The 19,295-nt window shown below is 42.9% G+C and overlaps 2 protein-coding genes across 3 annotated transcripts; both read left to right on the top strand.

Annotated features, from left to right (window-relative positions):
• Nucleotides 1-3,863: 3,863 nt before the first annotated feature.
• On the top strand, nucleotides 3,864-9,071 carry ei24 (EI24 autophagy associated transmembrane protein). Its single transcript, XM_084450431.1, has 11 exons — nucleotides 3,864-3,973; nucleotides 4,741-4,871; nucleotides 5,510-5,655; nucleotides 5,811-5,871; nucleotides 6,039-6,105; nucleotides 6,222-6,346; nucleotides 6,511-6,630; nucleotides 6,859-6,970; nucleotides 7,063-7,174; nucleotides 7,302-7,376; nucleotides 7,496-9,071. Exons 2-11 carry the CDS (start codon nucleotides 4,830-4,832, stop codon nucleotides 7,656-7,658), a joined length of 1,023 nt encoding a protein of 340 aa, XP_084306557.1. The 5' UTR covers nucleotides 3,864-3,973; nucleotides 4,741-4,829; the 3' UTR covers nucleotides 7,659-9,071.
• A 488-nt stretch (nucleotides 9,072-9,559) lies between these two features.
• Nucleotides 9,560-17,684, top strand: stt3a (STT3 oligosaccharyltransferase complex catalytic subunit A). Of its 2 annotated transcripts, none has more exons than XM_084450174.1 (18): nucleotides 9,560-9,614; nucleotides 10,525-10,646; nucleotides 10,835-10,895; nucleotides 10,984-11,105; nucleotides 11,428-11,573; nucleotides 11,744-11,834; nucleotides 11,915-12,021; nucleotides 12,155-12,319; nucleotides 13,674-13,854; nucleotides 14,091-14,246; nucleotides 14,527-14,618; nucleotides 14,887-15,042; nucleotides 15,319-15,507; nucleotides 16,049-16,165; nucleotides 16,328-16,430; nucleotides 16,561-16,749; nucleotides 16,879-16,994; nucleotides 17,231-17,683. In XM_084450174.1, the coding sequence occupies exons 2-18, from the start codon at nucleotides 10,559-10,561 to the stop codon at nucleotides 17,267-17,269; spliced, it is 2,118 nt and encodes a 705-aa protein (XP_084306300.1). In that variant the 5' UTR covers nucleotides 9,560-9,614; nucleotides 10,525-10,558; the 3' UTR covers nucleotides 17,270-17,683. The 2 variants fall into 2 exon arrangements, with proteins under 2 accessions (XP_084306300.1, XP_084306301.1); XM_084450175.1 differs by having other exon boundaries at nucleotides 9,604-9,629; nucleotides 17,231-17,684.
• Nucleotides 17,685-19,295: the final 1,611 nt, after the last annotated feature.

The following is a 19,295-nucleotide window of genomic DNA, read 5'->3' as shown; positions in this document are numbered from 1 at the left end:
AGTGTGCTATTATCACGTCTCATTGGGAAAACGACTCAAGTTAAATAGAGGATGAATGGGAATCTAGACCGAGTAGCCTATTTAATATATTTGTTCTCGACAAGGGCTCATAGGGATCGCCATCGATTTTTAAATCAAAGGCTCTTGAAAATGTATCTTGATTCAGATATCGAAAATGATCAGGGTATATAGCCTAAATATCCCCTCCCCTGTTTTGCCACGTGAAGCACATTGTGTTGCCTCCATGTATAAAATGTGCTATAGGCCTACACATGAAGCTTGATTGATTGAGAAAAACATGCTACGTTTACAGTGCACTGGTGGATAGGCTCTGCCAATGTATTGCAAATCCAAGCTCCGTTTACAGTGCAGCAGATGCTATAGATGCTATAGGAATAATATTGCATATCTGAATATGCATATCTGAATTAAATTTAATTTACCTATTTTTCAATTTAATTTAAAATTGTAGTTACAATAGCCTACCACAGATCCAGACTAAGAAAATGTAATTTTTCCTAATACAGTCAGTGATTAGTGTGATTTGTTTCTCATGAATCATATTATTTTGTTTGTATAGAATGTTATCTAAAGCCGATGACTCCTCATTTAAATGAAGAGCCAACATTCTCAAAAAACAAACAAAACTAAAAAAACAGAGATCACTGGTGACACTCTGAATTGGAGTTGGTGTGGCATTATGGGCCATCTCCTTTTAATCCTAATCTGAAATTTTAGGAAAGTACTAGGTCATAAAGGACATTTTAGAAGGCCTTTATTTTGAAATGCCACAACAGAATGTTCAGAAGGTCTCAGAGTGACACTGTGAGGTGGTCTGCTAGCACTCTGAAGTGGAATTGTTGTGGCATTATGGAGGGTCTCCTTTTAATCCTAATCTGAAATTGGAGGAAATAGTAAATCATATAGGACATTTAAGAAGGCCTTTATTTTGAAATACCACATCAGAATGTCCTGAAAGTCACTGGGTGACAACCTGTAGTGGTCTGCTAGCACTCTGACATTGAATTGGTGTGGAATAATGGGCGGTCTCCTTTTACTCCTAATCTGAAATTGGAGGAAATAGTAAATCATATAGGACATTTTAGAGGGCCTTTATTGGTCACACTTTACAATAACAAAAAACATTAGTTAACTGTTATCTAATGTAACTTAATACCTTAGTTAAGGTTAGGGTTAGGGTTAGGTGAGTTAACCTTAGTTAACATAAATAATATTAGTAAATGGTTAATAGAGACATTAGTTAACTGTTACTTAATGCTTAAAAATGCATTAATTAATGCTTATTAATGTACCCTTATTGGAAAGTGTTACCCATTTATTTTGAAATGCCATGAGAATGCCAATCAGAATGTCCTGAAAATCACTGGGTGACAGTCTTACTTGGCCTGCTACCACTCTGAAGTGGAATTGGTTTGGCATTATGGGGGGTCTCCTTTTTATCCTAATCCAAAATTGGAGGAACGTTATAGGTTGTATAGGACATTTTAGAGGGCCTTTATTTTGAAATGCCACATCAGAATGTCTTCAAAGTCTCTGGGTGACACGCTGAGATGGTCTGATAGCACTCTGAAGTGGAACTGGTGTGGCATTATGGGAGTTCTAATTTTTATCCTAATCTGAAATTGCATTTGACCTGCATATCCGAATTGAAGGTTATCTACAGTAAATGACTAGTGTAATGCGAACACCCAAATTTATATTTTTCAACTTTCCCATCTATCTAAAGCAATACCTAGTTCCATGCAATGCTGCCTACTCCCTCAGACATGCACAGTTCCCCTCCTTCAGTGGAGAGAAAGACTAGTATTTTATATACCATCATTAAACAGGACTGGGCTGATAACACTTCCTTGCAGGGTACCATTTTCTATCTCCACTATCTTAGAGCTCCCCCCCCACTCTCACTTGAATTGTCCTCTTCCTCAAGAAGTCTTGGATCCAGTTTAACATCCTGCCCCTAACTCCACAGTCATACAGCTTAATTAGCAGCCCCTCCTTCCATAAAGAGTCATAGGCTTTCTCAATATCCAAAACCACTCCTACAACAACCTCTTTATTCACAAATGCCTTCTTGATGTCTTGCTCGAGAACTGCCACTGACTCCATGGTAGACCTACTGAAAGCTTTTCTGATACTCTGTCAAGAGACCCCTAGTTTCTAAGAAATACACTAACCTATTAGTGACCATTCTCTCCATGATCTTACAGAGTACTGACGTTAAAGCTATAGGTCGATATGATGTCGGATCAGACCCATCTTTGCCTGGCTTCCGGATTGGAATTACTACTGCGTGTTTCCATTCAGATGGCAGCTTTCCCTCCTCCCACACAGTTTGAATCAAAGCTAAAATCTCCACTAAAGCTTCCTCCTCCAGATGTTTAAAGAGCTCATAGGACAGACCATCTCTCCCTGGGGATGTGTTGGCCCCTGACTTGATTGCATCTCTCAGTACTGGGCATACGTTGTCAGAGCTCCGCCCCAGCTTCCACTGATTGGCTGCTAAGATTTCACTCCTCTTCCTACCTCTCTCCTCCCCGATACTCTCAGAGCTGTGCACTGCCTGGAATGAGTCCACAAACATATCAGCCTTTTCTAAGTTGGTTGCAGCTTCCACATCCCCTGTCCTTAACACAGGAATAGATCTCTTCTTGTAAATCCCTGACATTCTGCTGACCACAGGTCCCCCACCGGAGTCTCAGGTCCCAACGTCCCGCAGAATTTCCTCCAACTGTTTCTTTTTGCAGCCTTTATCACTCTCCTTGCAAGAGCCCTTAGTCTTTTATATTATAGCTGCTCTATGGACCATGTCACTAAGGGAAGAATTCCAAGTGTCCACTGACCCAGCACTGTCGACCTCTCTAGCTAACCTTTGGGCTACCAGTCGATATTCCTCCCAGTTAGCTCGAGAGAAATTATACCTGGCCCCTTGCTGTTCTCCCTCAACTCTCAACTCTCTTCCAAACCTGCAATAAATTGGAAAATGATCACTCCCCGGCGTGTATTGTTCCATTACATCCCACTCTCCCACTCTGGCTAAGTTTGATGAAGCAAATGATGAATCTAATGATGAATCTATGTGGCTGCATGAGTTTCTTAGAATATGAAACCTGGTGGGCCTCCCATCATTTAACATTACCAGGTCATTCCTATCTAGGAGCTCCTCCACTACCACTCCATTGTGGTCCCTCCTATCACTGCCCCATAGGGGGTTGTTGATGAGGGATGTCCGCCACTCTATTACGACGTGTACAGATGGGTTAGCCAATCAAATCCATGGAAGCTTGAATAAGACCCTGCAACACCTTTCGGGGGCACTTCTGTTGGATACCACTCACTGTGCGTTATCCTTAAGTCCTTGCGCTCGTATGTTTTCTCAATAAATTAGACTGGACCTCTTTGAGCGAACCTTGGCAATTTTTTTTTTTACTTTAGATCAGATTTAATTCCACTACACCCCCCCCCCCCCGTCCATACTCGTCACCAAACTCAGGTAGGCTACCTGGAAATTAACACTCCCCTGTGCAGGTGGATCCTCGACGTCCTGACGGGCGGACCTCAGGTGGTGAGTGGGCAGCCACACCTCATCTTTCCTCACCCTCAACGCGTGAGCTGGAATAAGAAAAATATATTCACAAGAAAAAATATAAAGTACTATGATTTCGCTCTGTGAGCTACATTTATTAATCTCAGCCTCTAGGTCTTTCTTTTCTATTTGTCTGTGAGACATCTGCCTCATGTACGTCTTGAAAAGAAAATAGCCTACTATGGATTTGATCGAGCTGTTCCTGCCTGCTACAAGAAGTAACTACATATCCCAAAATTCCTTGAGGCTGAGCTTGCGCAATACATAAGTTACGGGCCTATGTTAGGGCTTGTTGTTGTTGTAACAGAGAAAAGTGTAAAAGCCTCAAGAAGGGGTAAAGTGAAGATTTTAGTGAGGCTGTCGTATGAGGTAAGAATAGTTGGATATGTGCTAAATTAGCTATCTGCCTTGTCTTTGAAATTACCAATTTGATCACCTGCTTGCTTTTTAGCTAGCTATGCAGACTAGCTAGCTAGCTAAATTAGCTGGCTTACCCTGGCTATAAAGAAAATGTGGCCAACTAGCGTATCGAACGTTACGTTAGCTTGCCAAGGTTCTTTCTTTACCTTGCTTTTTGACTGATAGGCTACATTTGCCATGTTACTTGATAAGTCAATCATAAACAAAGTTCGTGATTAACGTTACATAGTTCAACACTAACGTTAGTAGTTAGTACTAGCTAGTCTCTGTGTGGAGCGAGGTAACGTTATGTAGCTTTAATTTAGGTTATTATTTACGCTAGCTAGTTAGTTCTGTTCTATTATTATCATTATTATTATTATTATTATTATTATACTGATCTATTCATTTACTCAGAAGTCAAACAAGCTGTAGACCTTGAGATTCAATGTGGAGAAACGAAGGTTTGACGACTTGGCTGAAATTGATTATGTCACCATCATCCAGACTTTAAAGATATAATTAGTCACAAGCCAAGATAACAAGCTAATGATTTAGCATACAATACATCACCCTGGCCATGGCAACATCTGTCTACTTTGTTTCTAGGAGGAGTTTGTTGTTAGAACTGCTATTTTGGGGCATATAGAGTTCCCTTTGCCTAACTGGCTTCGCCTGGGGCATTTAGAGTTCCCTTTGACTAACTGGCTAACTTTGGCTTAACTGTTTTCTGACAGGTTACTGGGTGAGCCCCTCCCTGCCATGAGAGCCGACCTGGTCCCCAGTTCTCCCTCCTGCAGTTGATGGATCTGCAGCTGGCCTGGAGATGACAGACAGCGTCAGGGCCTTCCTCCGCAATGTTGCGACGGTCAGCAATGCACCCTGCCATTACACAGTAGTGAAACAATTAGAGCTAGAGTGCAGAAGTGCAGAACTATGGCATTGTCTCTAAAGGTTGTGTCACAACAAGCTCTGTAAAGATCCATTGTATAGCCTAGTACTGAGCTCAAATATTGAACCGTTAGATTTTACTGCTAAAATTGTCTGTGACATGAAACATACTTTGTTTTCGGCGAACCCTCAGGCAGTCTACATTTTGTGAGGCTTGACCAAATATTGACACATCCTGTTATTTACCTTTAACATTAGCATTGTGTGCTTCCAGATGGCAATTTTATGCCCTGAAAAAGCATCTCCATTGGCCTTTGTTTTGTTTTAACCAATCATTCGTTTTTTTCACTATGCATAACCATGGGCTCATGACTGCTCATTTCAGAAAAGTGAAGGAGCACATTTAGGAAAACTAGGCTGCATTCCATAAAGTGTAAATGGCTCTGCTAAAAAGCTAATTGTGCTGCTCAATAGGGTCTATACAGAAGCTAAGTTTTATTAATGTAGATCAGTCTATTGGGGGCTCAGGTTCTATTCTTGGATTCATAGGACTCGCAAAAAGGAACTATATGTTGCATATTACAGTAGATGAGGTTCAGATTATGTGCCTTTTAGGGGATCAAGGACTCCATTTTGGGGATTGGAACCATCTCCAAGCTGGACGCCCGCATCCAGCTGAAAAGGGAAGATCAGCGGAGGAGGCGAGCCAGCGGGGCCCTCGCACAAAGAAGGGCCCAGAGCGAAGAGCGCAAACCAGAGAGGTAAGCATGCAAGATTCCCCAGGACAGCTGTTGTTCCTCTTGAGGAACATCAAACTTTTCAATTCAACTTTCAGTGTCGTGGTACGGCAGCTTTCTGCCATAGGTAATGGCAGCGGTTGTTTTGATGTCATTTGTCATGTTGCTTTTTCTTTCAGTGAACCTAAACTAGCCAGTAGGATTTTTCAATGCTGTGCCTGGAACGGGGGAGTGTTTTGGGTAAGATACAGCCAGATGTCCACATTTATAACATTATGGCATACAATTCAACACACAGCACCATAAATGCATGTCTGCAAACGTTGAATATTTAAGAGAGGGACAGAGAAAGAATACCATTAAGACTTAAACAATTGTTTCTAATGTTGTCCCCCTGTCATCCACAGCTCAGTCTGTTTCTCTTCTACCGGGTGTTTATTCCACTGCTGCAGACTCTCACAGCAAGAATCATCGGTATGTACTGAATTGTCAACTAAGAATTGTGGGATGGGTTCTTCCGTAACCATCTGCATTGTGACTTGTTCAAAGCAGTTGAAAAACCTGTCACTCAAAGAGCTATTTCCTGTCAGGTGACCCCTCTCTCCATGGCAACGTCTGGTCCTGGTTGGAGTTTATCTTGACCTCCGTGTTCAGTGCTCTCTGGGTGCTCCCTCTGTTTGTGCTCAGCAAGATAGTAAACGCCATCTGGTTCCAGGTGAGGCCTCTGTAAGGACACAGATGGTGGTGTTCTGTGGTTCCCCACAGAATGTTTACAAGTGTAATCAAGGAGAATGCACAATCTGTCCTAGAGTATTCGTACTGCAATTCCGATCTAGTAGAACAGGAGGCTCATGCTTTCCTCTGGTTGTAACTCTGTAGGACATAGCTGACCTGGCGTTTGAGGTTTCTGGACGTAAGGCCCAACCCTTCCCTAGCGTCAGCAAGATTATCGCAGACATGCTTTTCAACCTCCTCCTGCAGGCCCTCTTCCTCATTCAGGTACTATTGCACGTCATACAAACATGACTCGTGACGGTTGGTCACTGCTGATAACCATCATTTTTACATTTCAAACCTTTATTTATACTCGTAAAGCATTGAGGTTTCCCTCATTTACAGTGTTGATGAGTTCAGTCAAGGCTTGTCATGTTCACACATGTGGTCCATTAGCTTGTTCAGTTTCACCTTGTGATGTTTTCTGACCATGTTTTTATGATGATCCTCAAGGGTATGATTGTAAGCCTCTTTCCCATCGATGCCATTGGACAGATGGTCAGCCTTCTCCACATGTCTCTGCTCTACTCCCTATACTGCTTTGAGTATCGTTGGTTCAACCATGGTGAGCTCAAAGACGTTTTTTCTTGACATTGCATTATGCTCAAAGAAAATGTAGTTTTATTTTAACCCATTTTTTAATTACTTTTACTAAAGGAATTGAGATGCACCAACGGCTGTCCAACATTGAGAGGAACTGGCCCTACTACTTTGGCTTTGGTCTCCCCATGGCTCTTTTAACTGCTCTACCGTCTTCATATATAATCAGGTAAGACAACCCCCCCCCCCCCCCCCACACACACACACACACACAGTTTCACAAACAGTTTCAGTTGTAGTGATGCATCACCTTTCATATTTGAATCTGAATGTGTATGTCTTCCTCTCTTATACAGTGGCTGCCTGTTCTCTATACTCTTCCCTCTCTTCATCATCAGCGCTAATGAAGCCAAGACCCCAACGAAGCTCTAGTGAGTATAGTGACTTACAAGATAACACGAGCTACTGACATAAGGCCAAATTAGTTTGCTCGCAGAGAGACAAACACTGATAACCACCCCTCTTAACACTCAACTCTTATTTCCAATAGCCACTTCCAGCTGCGCCTCTTTTCCCTGGTGGTGCTGATCAGCAACAATTTGTTCCACAAGACAGTCCACCTGCAGTCCTCTCTGACCTCCTCCACCTCCACTGAGAAGCTGCCGTCCCCCCACATCTCACCCACCCGCCAGAGACCCCTGTGCTCCCAGTGATGTCCACTAGAGGGCGATAGAAGAGCATCAACTCTAGTCAGGAAATGAAGAGTATGTGATTCTAGGAGAAGAGTCTCTCACCGGGTAAAAGAATGATGCTTGTTTAGTTCAGGGGAGTGTTTTAAGTGTTTTTACTAATTCTACGGCCCTTTGCATATTCTTTATGTGCACTGATCAGGTGCGCTTTTATTGTGAATGATGTATTGGGATTTGACTGACCTGTGCCTCACTCAAACACTCATGTGATCTTTTTTTTTTCCTTTAACTTTTTTTTTAATGTATGATGTGCCATTTGAGTGCTTTTAGCGTTTTCAAATACAGCACAAACAGTCACATAGGGTTTCTCTGCTGTTTCATCCCATGATACAATTGCAATGTTTACCATTGTTTACTGCGGTTTAAAAACCAATAGCTGATATGGAGGAGTAAAAGGAATGGGTTAAATTTTTACCAAAACTCATGTTACAGCACATTATTTTCCAGAGGTAGATCCAGTCTTTGACAATGGTCAGGTGATTCCTGGTATTGTTTTGTGTGAAGAATCAGCAGACCGATGCAGCCAGTAACTGTAGACGTTCATCCAAGTGTGTGAGTAAAAGAAACAAGTTCTCACTCTCAATTGAAGGATAATATTTGTGTTCATAAGAGAAGCACAGGTGTTTTCTTGTGACATGTATCTTTTTTTGTGTTGCAAGTGACACTCCTAGACCGGTTGTTCTCTTGCACATGAAGTGCCGTGTAATTGCTAGCTTACATCTTGTGCAGTAAAAACAAAGGGAGCGTTTTTTTTTTTTTTATTCCTTTAAGTGCTTTTTAAGAGTTATCTAATTTTTACACTTCAGCAAGGGAGCTGGTCTAAACATCCCAGAAAAAGAAAAGAGTACCCTTACTTCCAAATATGAAATCACTGGTGATGGGTGAAGGTAACTGTTTGAAACAAGCATTTTTGTATGGGTGTGTATTGGGTAGGTGAAGCTATGTGACTCTGCTGCTGGGTCAGATGACACTGCCAAACTGCTTCATCTGTTTTTTATTTTGATCAACGCAACACCAAGCAGTGTAGTATAGGAATGCATCACAGGTTTCAGATTGAAAAGGGTGTATACCTTGAAAAGGGGGTTATACCTTATCAAATAGGGGAGAAGCTTATATTCTCCCCTAGAGCAGTGATAAATCCATACAGAATATGGGCTTCTTATCATTTGTACTGCACATGATGTCACTAGGCTCTGAATGTTTAACCAAAACCTCACCATGGGGTGTCTATCATCACCATCTAGCTTTCTGTATGTCATCTTATGTCATGGGTTGGGGGAGGGGATGTGTTTTTGAAACGGTATGTAATTATTGTAAGAAGTGCATAGTGTTTATGTATGCAGATTGATATTTGTGAGTGAGGTTTTGTAAAAGTATTATGCCTATTCAATTTCAATAAAATTGGTCAGTATACACTACATGTTGACAAGATGAAACCCATTATTTCCCTTTCTTTGACTTTTAGTTATAGCGTTGTAGTGTTTCGTATAGATTTCATAGTTACTGCAGGTCATATGATGACAATGATTGATGACAATTCTAAGTTCCCATGTACTTTTGAAGAACGTTTCCTCTGGATCTTTATGAACTAGCAGTATTTAAATTATTAACACTTTTAGTAGTACCAGAACCAGAGGATGATCTGTCTGCATGTTTTTTATATTCATTCATTCATCCATCCATTATGAGTGTCGCTGTCCATACTTGCAACCTCTTTTTCAAGCTGCTCAGGCAAAGGACACGTCACTACTCAAGCCCCAGAACAAAAATTCGAATGACAGTTTTTCAGCGAATCAGAGAAAGGATAGGCAACCGAGGACCGACGCGAAGCCAATAATCACAGTGTGTTTCCTGAATGGGCGGGATTAGGTACAAGGAAGGTTGTGTGTGAAAAGTGTACGTGAAACAGGCACGGAGCGGGTAAGTGCAAATGAAGTAATTAAACGAGCTCGATCATGGTATTTCAGTTGTAACAACCTGTTTGTATATGTGCACTTAATTCAACTGTTCCGATGAATGTAACATATAAAGTACGATGCAGTACCTGCCCCTTGCTGTTATGATAGAGCTAACTAGATAAAGCTAGCTAGCTAGCCTAGCTGTCGGAAGCTACTGCACGTCGGCTTGTATTGGATGGACTGAGCAGCATTGCCTCCGCACTGGTAGTTGCTCTGTCGTTTGAGCCACGTACCCCAGAAAACACGGACGGTTGCAGATTGTATTAGCTAGCCTGCTAGCCGGCCATTTACATTCCACCAATAGTATATGCATGCATGCCACCTATTCCCTCGTTACTATTAGCTAGTGTTTGCCAAATCACTTTATGGCTGAGGGGTTTACTTTGCGGCTGCTTTCAAGTGACAGCGTTGCGTTAACGTTAGCTAGGTTAGGTAGCTAGCTAGCTAGCTATTTAGTTGTAATTAATCAGCTAGTGCACTGAGTATTGCTTGTGTTGTATGGTTGTTATTGGTTAAAGCTGACAATAAGCGATTGAATTACAACTAGCTAGCTAACTGGCTGAAATACAAGGGCGTTTTTGGTGCTAGTAGCTATTTCCGGGTTGCATCCCCACGCCACAATAAACCTTGCGTGTCCTTCTCTGGTTGGAACAGGACAGTGAGTGGCTGACTATTGATCTCAGTCATTTCTGTAAGGCTACTAGTTTGTTTGAGACAGATGGGGGGGTGTTATCAATTCATGTGCATTGCTTTATAATATTTACCACATTTCTTTCTATTTAGTATTTAATATTATATAAGTAAGTGGCAATGTCCAACTTTAAGTGAAGCACACATACATTGTCAATGTTCTGTTTGTTTTCGACCTATAGGTACTAAGGGATAGTTGTCCACCCCTGCTTGAAAATGACCAAGTTGGGCTTCCTGCGGTTGTCCTATGAGAAACAGGACACACTGCTGAAGCTGCTCATCCTGTCTATGGCTGCTATCCTGTGTGAGTTCTCTTGCTCCAAACCTTCATACTTCACCACAAACTTAAGATGAGGCCCGCCTATGTACTTTCACGTCATTTTATGCCCATGCATTTTTGTGCTGTCACAGTTCAAATGTAAATGGATAGAATTGTTTCCTGGGTTTTGTGTTACAATTATTGAGACCTGTTCTCTCTTCTCTCATCCTCAGCATTCTGTACTAGACTCTTTTCTGTGTTGAGGTTTGAGAGTGTCATCCATGAGTTTGATCCGTAAGTCCACTATTTATTTTATTGATACACCTCATACTAAAGCATACACGGTCAGATTGGTGCTAGAGCATGCTTTACTGTACCCTAGGTACTTCAACTACCGCACCACCCGCTTCCTGACTGAAGAGGGATTCTACAAGTTCCATAACTGGTTTGATGACCGGGCATGGTATCCTCTGGGGAGAATCATCGGTGGCACCATATACCCAGGTAGGATTGAGATGTGTCAAGAGTAAAACAAGCTATTGGGAAGGCTGGAGTCACATTATACCACTTATTTTTTAACGGAACAATCGGCTTTGCCATTGTTATCAACGAAAAGGTGCTACAAGGCAGTTGGAATCATCCGCTTTGTTTGGAGTGCTGTAGGGTGGGGTTTGTGAACGTTAAGATTAACAAAGCATTCCTCACAGTATTATAGATTGACCAAAAAAAGCACTGCACTGTTCCTCACAGACAGTGTTGGGATTCAACTGACTTTGGCACTTAGGTAAAACTGACACTGTTGGTTCTTGTCATATTCTCTCTCTAGGTCTGATGGTCACCTCTGCTGCCCTGTACCACGTCCTACACTTTTTCCACATCACCATAGACATCCGCAACGTCTGCGTCTTCCTGGCCCCCCTCTTCTCCTCCTTCACCACCATAGTCACCTATCACTTCACCAAGGAGCTGAAGGTACATCGGCAGTCTCGGCAGAAAATTCATCACATGCACTGGATGACAATATAATTAATGGGGATTTGATAAAATAAATCGTAAGTTGACAGAGCTCATGCTTTAGAACTTTGGTGGTGGGGGTTGCTAACTCTTGCACAGTGACTCATGACTTGTGTGTCTCTCTGTAGGATGCTGGTGCTGGTCTCCTTGCTGCAGCCATGATTGCAGTGGTGCCTGGGTACATCTCCCGTTCTGTGGCCGGCTCCTATGACAATGAAGGTACAGGCCTCAGCCACAGAGATGGGTCTCTAAAGGAATTATCCCTGATCGTTAGTTGACCATGCGTTTTCTCTACCCAGGTATTGCCATCTTCTGCATGCTGTTGACGTACTACATGTGGATCAAGGCAGTCAAGACAGGCTCTGTCTACTGGTCCTCCATCTGTGCTCTGGCATACTTCTACATGGCGAGTTAAATCGAGACTGACGTTCAATATGTTCTGTAGCAAAATGCTAACCTGACAGGTGTCTGCCCCAGATAAAATTCCCGTCCCGTCAGTGTCTGTCAGTAAGTAACCATTTCTTTCTTTCTGTCTGCAGGTGTCCTCCTGGGGTGGCTATGTGTTCCTGATCAACCTCATCCCACTGCACGTGCTGGTCCTTATGCTCACTGGACGCTTTTCTCACCGTATCTACGTGGCCTACTGCACCGTCTACTGCTTGGGCACCATCCTCTCCATGCAGATCTCCTTTGTCGGCTTCCAGGTAAGCGAACCACTCGGCTGTCCTTGTATATCTATCCCCCTACAACTTAAGATGAACTGGAGAACTCTAATGGACTTCACATCCCATTGTTGGGAGAATGAGGAGGTAGTAAATTTGCCCTCAAAATGGGGCAGTTAGACTGTGGTAACACTAATGTAGAGAAGACGGAGGCGGACAGACACTTTCATTTACGTGACTGAGCACTCCAAACAAAACATTCAGCTTTGCCGAGGTGGATGATTCCAATTGCCTTGTAGCCACACCCCGTTGATTACAATCATGGCAAAGCCAACTGTTCTGTTCGAGAAAAAAGTGGTATAGTGCCTTTGTGGTTAGTTATGTGTACTCCAGTCTTTACATTTATCATAAAAGCCGAAGATTAAAGATTCCATGAGTGGGACAGCCCAGGATGAATTCTATTCAATATTCTATGGGTTCACCTCTTAACGTGTCAAACGCCTTAGCTAGGTAATTCAAATCTTCAAAGTTCTTTGTTCAGTAGTTGTAGTCAAATCAATGAGACACTGGAAACACTCAGAGTCCGATGCAACAGGCTTTATTGCTTGTTCAGCAGTACAGGCAACAAGACCGGTGGGTTCTCGAGAAGACACACACTCAAACTGACTACAGCTTATATACCTTCTCTGGGCTATCCCCGCCCTTCTAGCTTGACCACAACCCATTTTTTAAAACACACCCCTAAGTTGGCAGGATTCTAATGGTGTATTAACATATACATGGCAAGTTCTTCCCCCTAGTGGTAAGAGTTCCCGTGTAATTCTAATGGTGTTTTAAAACTGTATTGTAAGTGCTTCCCCCTGGTGGTGGGTGAGCTGATTCACAGTTTTAATTCACCATTAGCTTCGTCCTTGAACCAGGCCAATTTTTAAAAAACATTGTACTTCATGTGCACCTGGTTGTCAAAACAACCCCGCCTTCAGTAGATAAGACTTAATTAAATAGCACATAATCTTAGCATGTGTCAACTTTATCATTCATAGAGGGAGCAACAACATTTTCCTCTTGCTTTAGTCATTCTTTAGATAAGACACCTGTTGCTTAATCTCTAGTACATTCGCCTTTCACTCCTTAGTGCAGATTCTACTTTTCTGCTGATCACTCTGCACATTCCTGTCTGTTTGCCTTGTCTGTTTGTATCTTTGTATCAGAACATCTGCACATTCTGGCCTGTTTGCCTTGTCTGTTTGCATCAGAACTTTCTCGCTTCAGCTTAAACTCTTTTATTCAAAGACGTGTAATATCATCTTAATTAGAACAAAGGGTTGGGTCTAATTAGGGCTTAATCAAATGAATTCACGACACTCTGCATCTCTCCCCCTTGTTTCCCCTCCAGCCGGTGCAGTCGTCTGAACACATGGCAGCCTTCGGGGTGTTTGGCCTGTGTCAGATCCATGCCTTTGTGGACTACCTGCGGAGCAAGCTCAATGTCCAGCAGTTTGAGGTCCTCTTTAAGAGCGTCATCTCCCTGGTGGGCTTCGTCCTCCTCTCTGTTGGAACTGTCCTTATGCTCACCGGTAAGGAGGGGCACCATGGCTCTACTGACAGAGGGCAATACTCCTCAACTACTCATCTGAATGCATATATGCTGGGCTGTGGTAGTTGGGTTGTCAGTGATGTTGAGCTGTTGGTATGGTATAGGTGTGGTCTTGCATATGTGGGGATAATGAATATCTCACTGACGCATATGTGTCAACAACAAAGCAGTACATGTGTAGCCAAACCACTAATCCTGTGTTGTTGTTTCCTCCAGGTAAGATCTCCCCTTGGACGGGACGATTCTACTCGCTGCTGGACCCCTCATATGCCAAGAACAACATCCCCATCATCGCCTCCGTCTCTGAGCACCAGCCCACCACCTGGTCCTCCTACTACTTTGACCTGCAGCTGCTTGTCTTCATGTTTCCAGGTAGACACTCTCCCTCACACACACACACACACTCTCTCTCTCTCTCTCCCTCTCTCTCTCTCTCTCTCTCTCTCACACTCACTCACTCACTCACTCACTCACTCACTCACTCACTCACTCACTCACTCTCTCACACACACACACACACACACACACACACACACACACACACAGACACTCCGGCTCAGCTCATACTGTGGGGTCACGTTCAGAGACATGGGACTGGAGAGCAGGAATGGTTTCTGTTGCATTCATTGATTTGTTATGGTTTTATTCACAGTGGGTCTGTATTACTGCTTCAACAACCTGTCTGATGCCAGGATTTTCATCATCATGTACGGAGTCACTAGCATGTACTTCTCAGCTGTCATGGTAAGTCTAGAGTACGCCAAGACTCCTAAATTGCTCCGGATGTTTAGGATTGTGGAATTGGATGTATTTTCTATTGTGATTCAAAACCGCATCTTTCTGCTACTGCAAGATTTACTTTTGCCATGCAGAGGACAGAATGGCTACAGGTCGTCTCAACTGATGTATCCTTTCTACATCCACACATTAAATAGACAAGAAATAATGGCGTTGTGTGTGTCATCAAACCAGTTTAGTTGAGTGCAGCTGATCCTGCTGCGTTCCCCCCCAGGTCCGTCTGATGCTGGTGCTGGCCCCGGTCATGTGCATCCTGTCTGGCATCGGCGTGTCTCAGGTGCTCACCACCTACATGAAGAACCTGGACGTCAGCCGGCCAGATAAGAAGGCCAAGAAGCAGACGGACTCCACATACCCCATTAAGAATGAGGTGAGCACGACCATACTGTCAGCTGTGACCACCAGGTGTTGCTGTTTAGTAGATGTGAGTTCTTAAGTAGATGTGAGTTCATAATATAATGTAATGCAGCTCTGCACTAGATTTTGCTCCAGCTGAGTACAGCATTAGAGGAACTTGTCTCAGCTCAAGACCTTAAGTAAGAACAGGATTTGACAGGCCCATTTAGTATAGGGTCCACTAAGCCCTGTTTCATCATGTCCCTTTTTGTCCAGTATAATTGTACGATTCTGTCCTACTCTTCCTCAGGTGGCCAGCGGTATGATCCTGGTCATGTCCTTCTTCCTCATCACCTATACCTTCCACTCCACCTGGGTAACCAGCGAAGCCTACTCCTCCCCCTCCATTGTGCTCTCGGCCCGCGGCGGCGATGGCAGCCGCATCATCTTCGATGACTTCAGAGAGGCCTACTACTGGCTCCGCCACAACACCCCTGAGGTCAGAGCCGGGGCTCTATCCCCTCACACCATCAATAGATACACTTGTGGGATTTAAAATTGTGTAAAATATCATCATTGACCATGTGTTCGCCACATTTTTACATCCCAATAAAAATTTGAGAAAAATAGACTTTTATCTAAAAACACGATCATATTGTCCCTCACCTCTGGCCATGTTGGGAAAAATACTCCTTCAGGCAACTAGGTCTGTAAAATAAATATTCGAACTTCGACTAGTCGTAAATGCACAACCAATTTTAAAAATGAAGATTTGATTAGTAGGCTACCGCACGGGTCAGACGTCACACAGCCTCCCAAATCCTGAACATCATCTAATCATGACAAAACAAATTCCACATTAGTATTCATTGTATGTGTTGCATAACCTTTCAGTGTGTTACAAAAAGCTGTAAATGTTCCACAAAAATTCTCACCAATATAATTTCTGTGTTCAGTTGACAGCCCTACAGGCAGCTACTGAAGCGTTAGTTTGCTTTTCAAAAAGTAAATGCCCTCTGTGAATAAATACTTTTTTCCAGGATGCTAAAGTGATGTCATGGTGGGACTACGGCTATCAGATAACAGCCATGGCAAATCGAACAATTCTAGTGGACAACAACACATGGAACAACACGCACATCTCGAGAGTGGGCCAGGTGAGAGGCCCTCTTGGTCTTGTTATTTTCTCCCTTTGTTAATACCATTGCTTTTTTATGTTTTTAAAGATTTTATTTAATTTTTTTTTAAAAGATGTTATGTTTTTTGGTGGGTTCCGTTCTGAAGGGCACAACCATATCTAAATGTAATGTTGTTTGTAGGCCATGGCCTCTACAGAGGAGAAGGCTTATGAGATCATGAGGGAGCTGGATGTCAGCTATGTCCTGGTCATCTTTGGTGGACTGACAGGTTACTCATCCGATGGTATGTTTACATAACCAGCTAAACTGAGGTATCAATACCCACGCTCGCCCTGTTGGCTCTGGATGAACTCTGACTGTGTATATTATAGCTAGTAGCTTTTTGAGCAGTGGTTTTCACACTCTGTCTGTAGACATCAACAAATTCCTGTGGATGGTGCGTATCGGGGGCAGCACAGACACAGGCAAGCACATCAAGGAGCACGACTACTACAACCCTACTGGAGAGTTCCGTGTGGACCGTGAGGGCTCCCCAGTCCTTCTCAACTGCCTCATGTATAAGATGTGTTACTATCGTTTTGGCCAGGTCTACACAGAGGCCAGTGAGTAACTTCCTATGTCATCTGTATGTCAAGTTTGGATAGAGATGATTGTTATACTTTGCCAGGTTCTCACAGTGGTATATGGCACTGTCAGTATGAAAATGACCCTAAACTTGTCCCCTTTTCCAGAGCGCCCTCCTGGCTATGACAGAGTGAGAAATTCTGAGATTGGCAACAAGGACTTTGAACTGGATGTGCTGGAGGAGGCCTACACAACAGAGCACTGGCTGGTCAGAATATACAAGGTAAATCTCACACTTCCCCTTCCTCTCTTTCTGATAACCCCTTCAATTACCAAACAAATAAACCATACAATGCTAGCCTAGGCGTATTTAGTAACAGATGCTAATTTTAGTTGTTTCCAAAACCTTTATTGTTCTGTTCCCTTAATGGAACAACAAACTGAATTGTGAATTCAAGCAATACAGGTTTGTGTTCATTGTAACTAATCTTTCACAATCCCCTCTATTTATCCCTCCAGGTAAAAGATCTGGACAACCGAGGCCTCTCACGGACATAATAAAGTATTTGGATTTGTCAGTGTTGACACACCCCTTTTAGCACACAGCACTGAAAGCCTTCCCCTGTGGTCAGCAGATGAGTGTGAAAATCAAACTTTTTATACTTTTGTTGGGAATCAGTAATTGGGAAAGTTTTTTTGTTTTTTTTCCTTTTTTAATTTTGATTTGTTTACCTACCAATGTGGTGTCTCATCTGGTAACAGGGAAGTGGTGTTCTAACGTCCAGTTTCAAGAGGTGATTTCTGTAATCAGTGGCCAAGACACATTGTCAGTCAGAGAGCTTTTGAATTTTTACAATGTGATCAATTAAAGAGAGATAAACAAAGTGGTGTTTGTTTTGTGTAGAATGTGTTGTAGAATGTGCCATAAGATTTCACTTTCATAATCTAGGTTCAGTGGTTCTATTTTGGAAATCATTCAAGCAAGCCCTGTACCATCTATAGTTAACCTCAGTTGTACCACCAGGACTACCAGGCACTGGCAAGGAGAATAAATGACAGCCACAATTCTAAAATATGCCATGTCAGTACTGTATATTAAAGGTCCCTATTATACTAATTTTCAACCAGTTAATATCGGTCTCTGGGGTCCCCAAAACATGCCTTTGAATATTTTTGCTGGAGATACCACTCAGATTAATGCAATCTCTTTTTTGAATTAAAGTGCTTGGCCATCAGCTTCATACACATACTCGGTTAATGAGACAACACTAGAGAGATAGGGAGGTCCTATTCTGTCGAAAAAGTATGACGTCATATACATTTAATAGTGGAAAATAATCATGGAAAATTATGTAGGTCAGTTATGTAAATTGATGAGCGGAAGTGCAGTCCATATCATAAGTTTTTTTTCCGGGAGTGGTTGTGTAAGTTAACTGTTTCCAGATGTGGAGACCATCGGAAGATGTTTGTTTTCACACCGCGGATCTCCCAAAGGAATTATAGTAAAGGTAAAGTCGGTGAGTGATTTTCCATATGGGATTTTGTAATGGAGTTGTGGGTTGTCACATTTACATCTGGCCCCTGGGTGATACTGTTTTTTTGCTTCCCTCTGGAATATGTAGGGGTGGGATGTATGCTCACCTCCCTTGTTCTCTGTAAAGCGCATTGTGTTGCCTCTGGGTATGAAATGCGCTATACTAAATTAACTAAATGCTACGACATCCACAGCAGACACAGGGGTATCTATTGGACTCAGGGTGGTCTGCTGGTGATAGTGGGGCATCCACTGGACCTGGTTAGAAGATAGGGGGAGAGAGAGAGGCACTAGGGAGAGGGGAGGCAGAACAGGGTTAGTAGCACACAGAGCCATAAAAGCAACACAGATATTAAAACAGGCAACCTGGAGCAAGCTCCTGGATTATATTTGTCTAACGGCTAAGAACATTTATAGAGCATTAAATTACATTTTCAGAGCAAGAAAGGCTAAGAGCATCATGGGAGAGGTATGGCAAACACTGGTGTGTGTCTGTGTGTGCGTGAATGTGCCTGGGCCCAGGTAGAGGCAGGGGTTGGGGTAGGCTGGGGGTAGGAAAAGGATACGGACCCGGGTGAGGGGGAGGGGATCCGAGCCCAGGACTGGTGTATGTCTGTAGGTAGAGGCAGGGGTCGGGGGTAGGGTGGGGGTGGGAAAATCAAGGTAACATTACAAAGAGATCAAAATATGCATGACTGATGATGGCTCAGTGGACTGGTGGTAGAGTGTCCGTCTGGAGACTGGGAGGCTGTGGGTTTGCAAAGACTAACAATGGGGGTCATTGCATGTGTTGTCAGAGTGATTGTACAATGTTTTGTTCTTGTTGATTTTTTGCTCTTGCTGATTTGAGATACTTCGATGTTGAAAAATCAATGTTTCAAATGTTGAAAAACCTATCCAGCTCTCTCACTCCTCAATCATTTCTTTCTCTCAGACTTTGCCTCCAAAAAAGCTGGTTCTAAGTGTAAAACAGTTGACGGTATGATTCTTTCTATAATACATTTTTAAATTCTCTCTCATGCACACAGAGGCACACAGGCATACACACAC

The sequence above is a fragment of the Borostomias antarcticus genome (genome assembly GCF_949987555.1).
Source record: "Borostomias antarcticus genome assembly, chromosome: 15".
Taxonomy (NCBI): Eukaryota; Metazoa; Chordata; class Actinopteri; order Stomiiformes; family Stomiidae; genus Borostomias; species Borostomias antarcticus.
The sequence above is the reverse complement of the archived record's forward strand: the minus strand, read 5'-3'. Positions and strand labels throughout refer to the sequence as shown.

What these genes read in the sequence shown, in the direction of transcription:
- ei24 (XM_084450431.1), top strand. Translation starts at nt 4,830, where the DNA reads ATGACAGACAGCGTCAGGGCCTTCCTCCGCAATGTTGCGACG. An exon ending in TAAACGCCATCTGGTTCCAG is followed by an intron (nt 6,347 to 6,510) that starts GTGAGGCCTCTG and finishes GTAACTCTGTAG; the next exon opens with GACATAGCTGACCTGGCGTT. An exon ending in AAGACCCCAACGAAGCTCTA is followed by an intron (nt 7,377 to 7,495) that starts GTGAGTATAGTG and finishes TATTTCCAATAG; the next exon opens with CCACTTCCAGCTGCGCCTCT.
- stt3a (XM_084450175.1), top strand. Translation starts at nt 10,559, where the DNA reads ATGACCAAGTTGGGCTTCCTGCGGTTGTCCTATGAGAAACAGGACACA. An exon ending in ACTTCACCAAGGAGCTGAAG is followed by an intron (nt 11,574 to 11,743) that starts GTACATCGGCAG and finishes GTCTCTCTGTAG; the next exon opens with GATGCTGGTGCTGGTCTCCT. An exon ending in TCCGCCACAACACCCCTGAG is followed by an intron (nt 15,508 to 16,048) that starts GTCAGAGCCGGG and finishes ACTTTTTTCCAG; the next exon opens with GATGCTAAAGTGATGTCATG.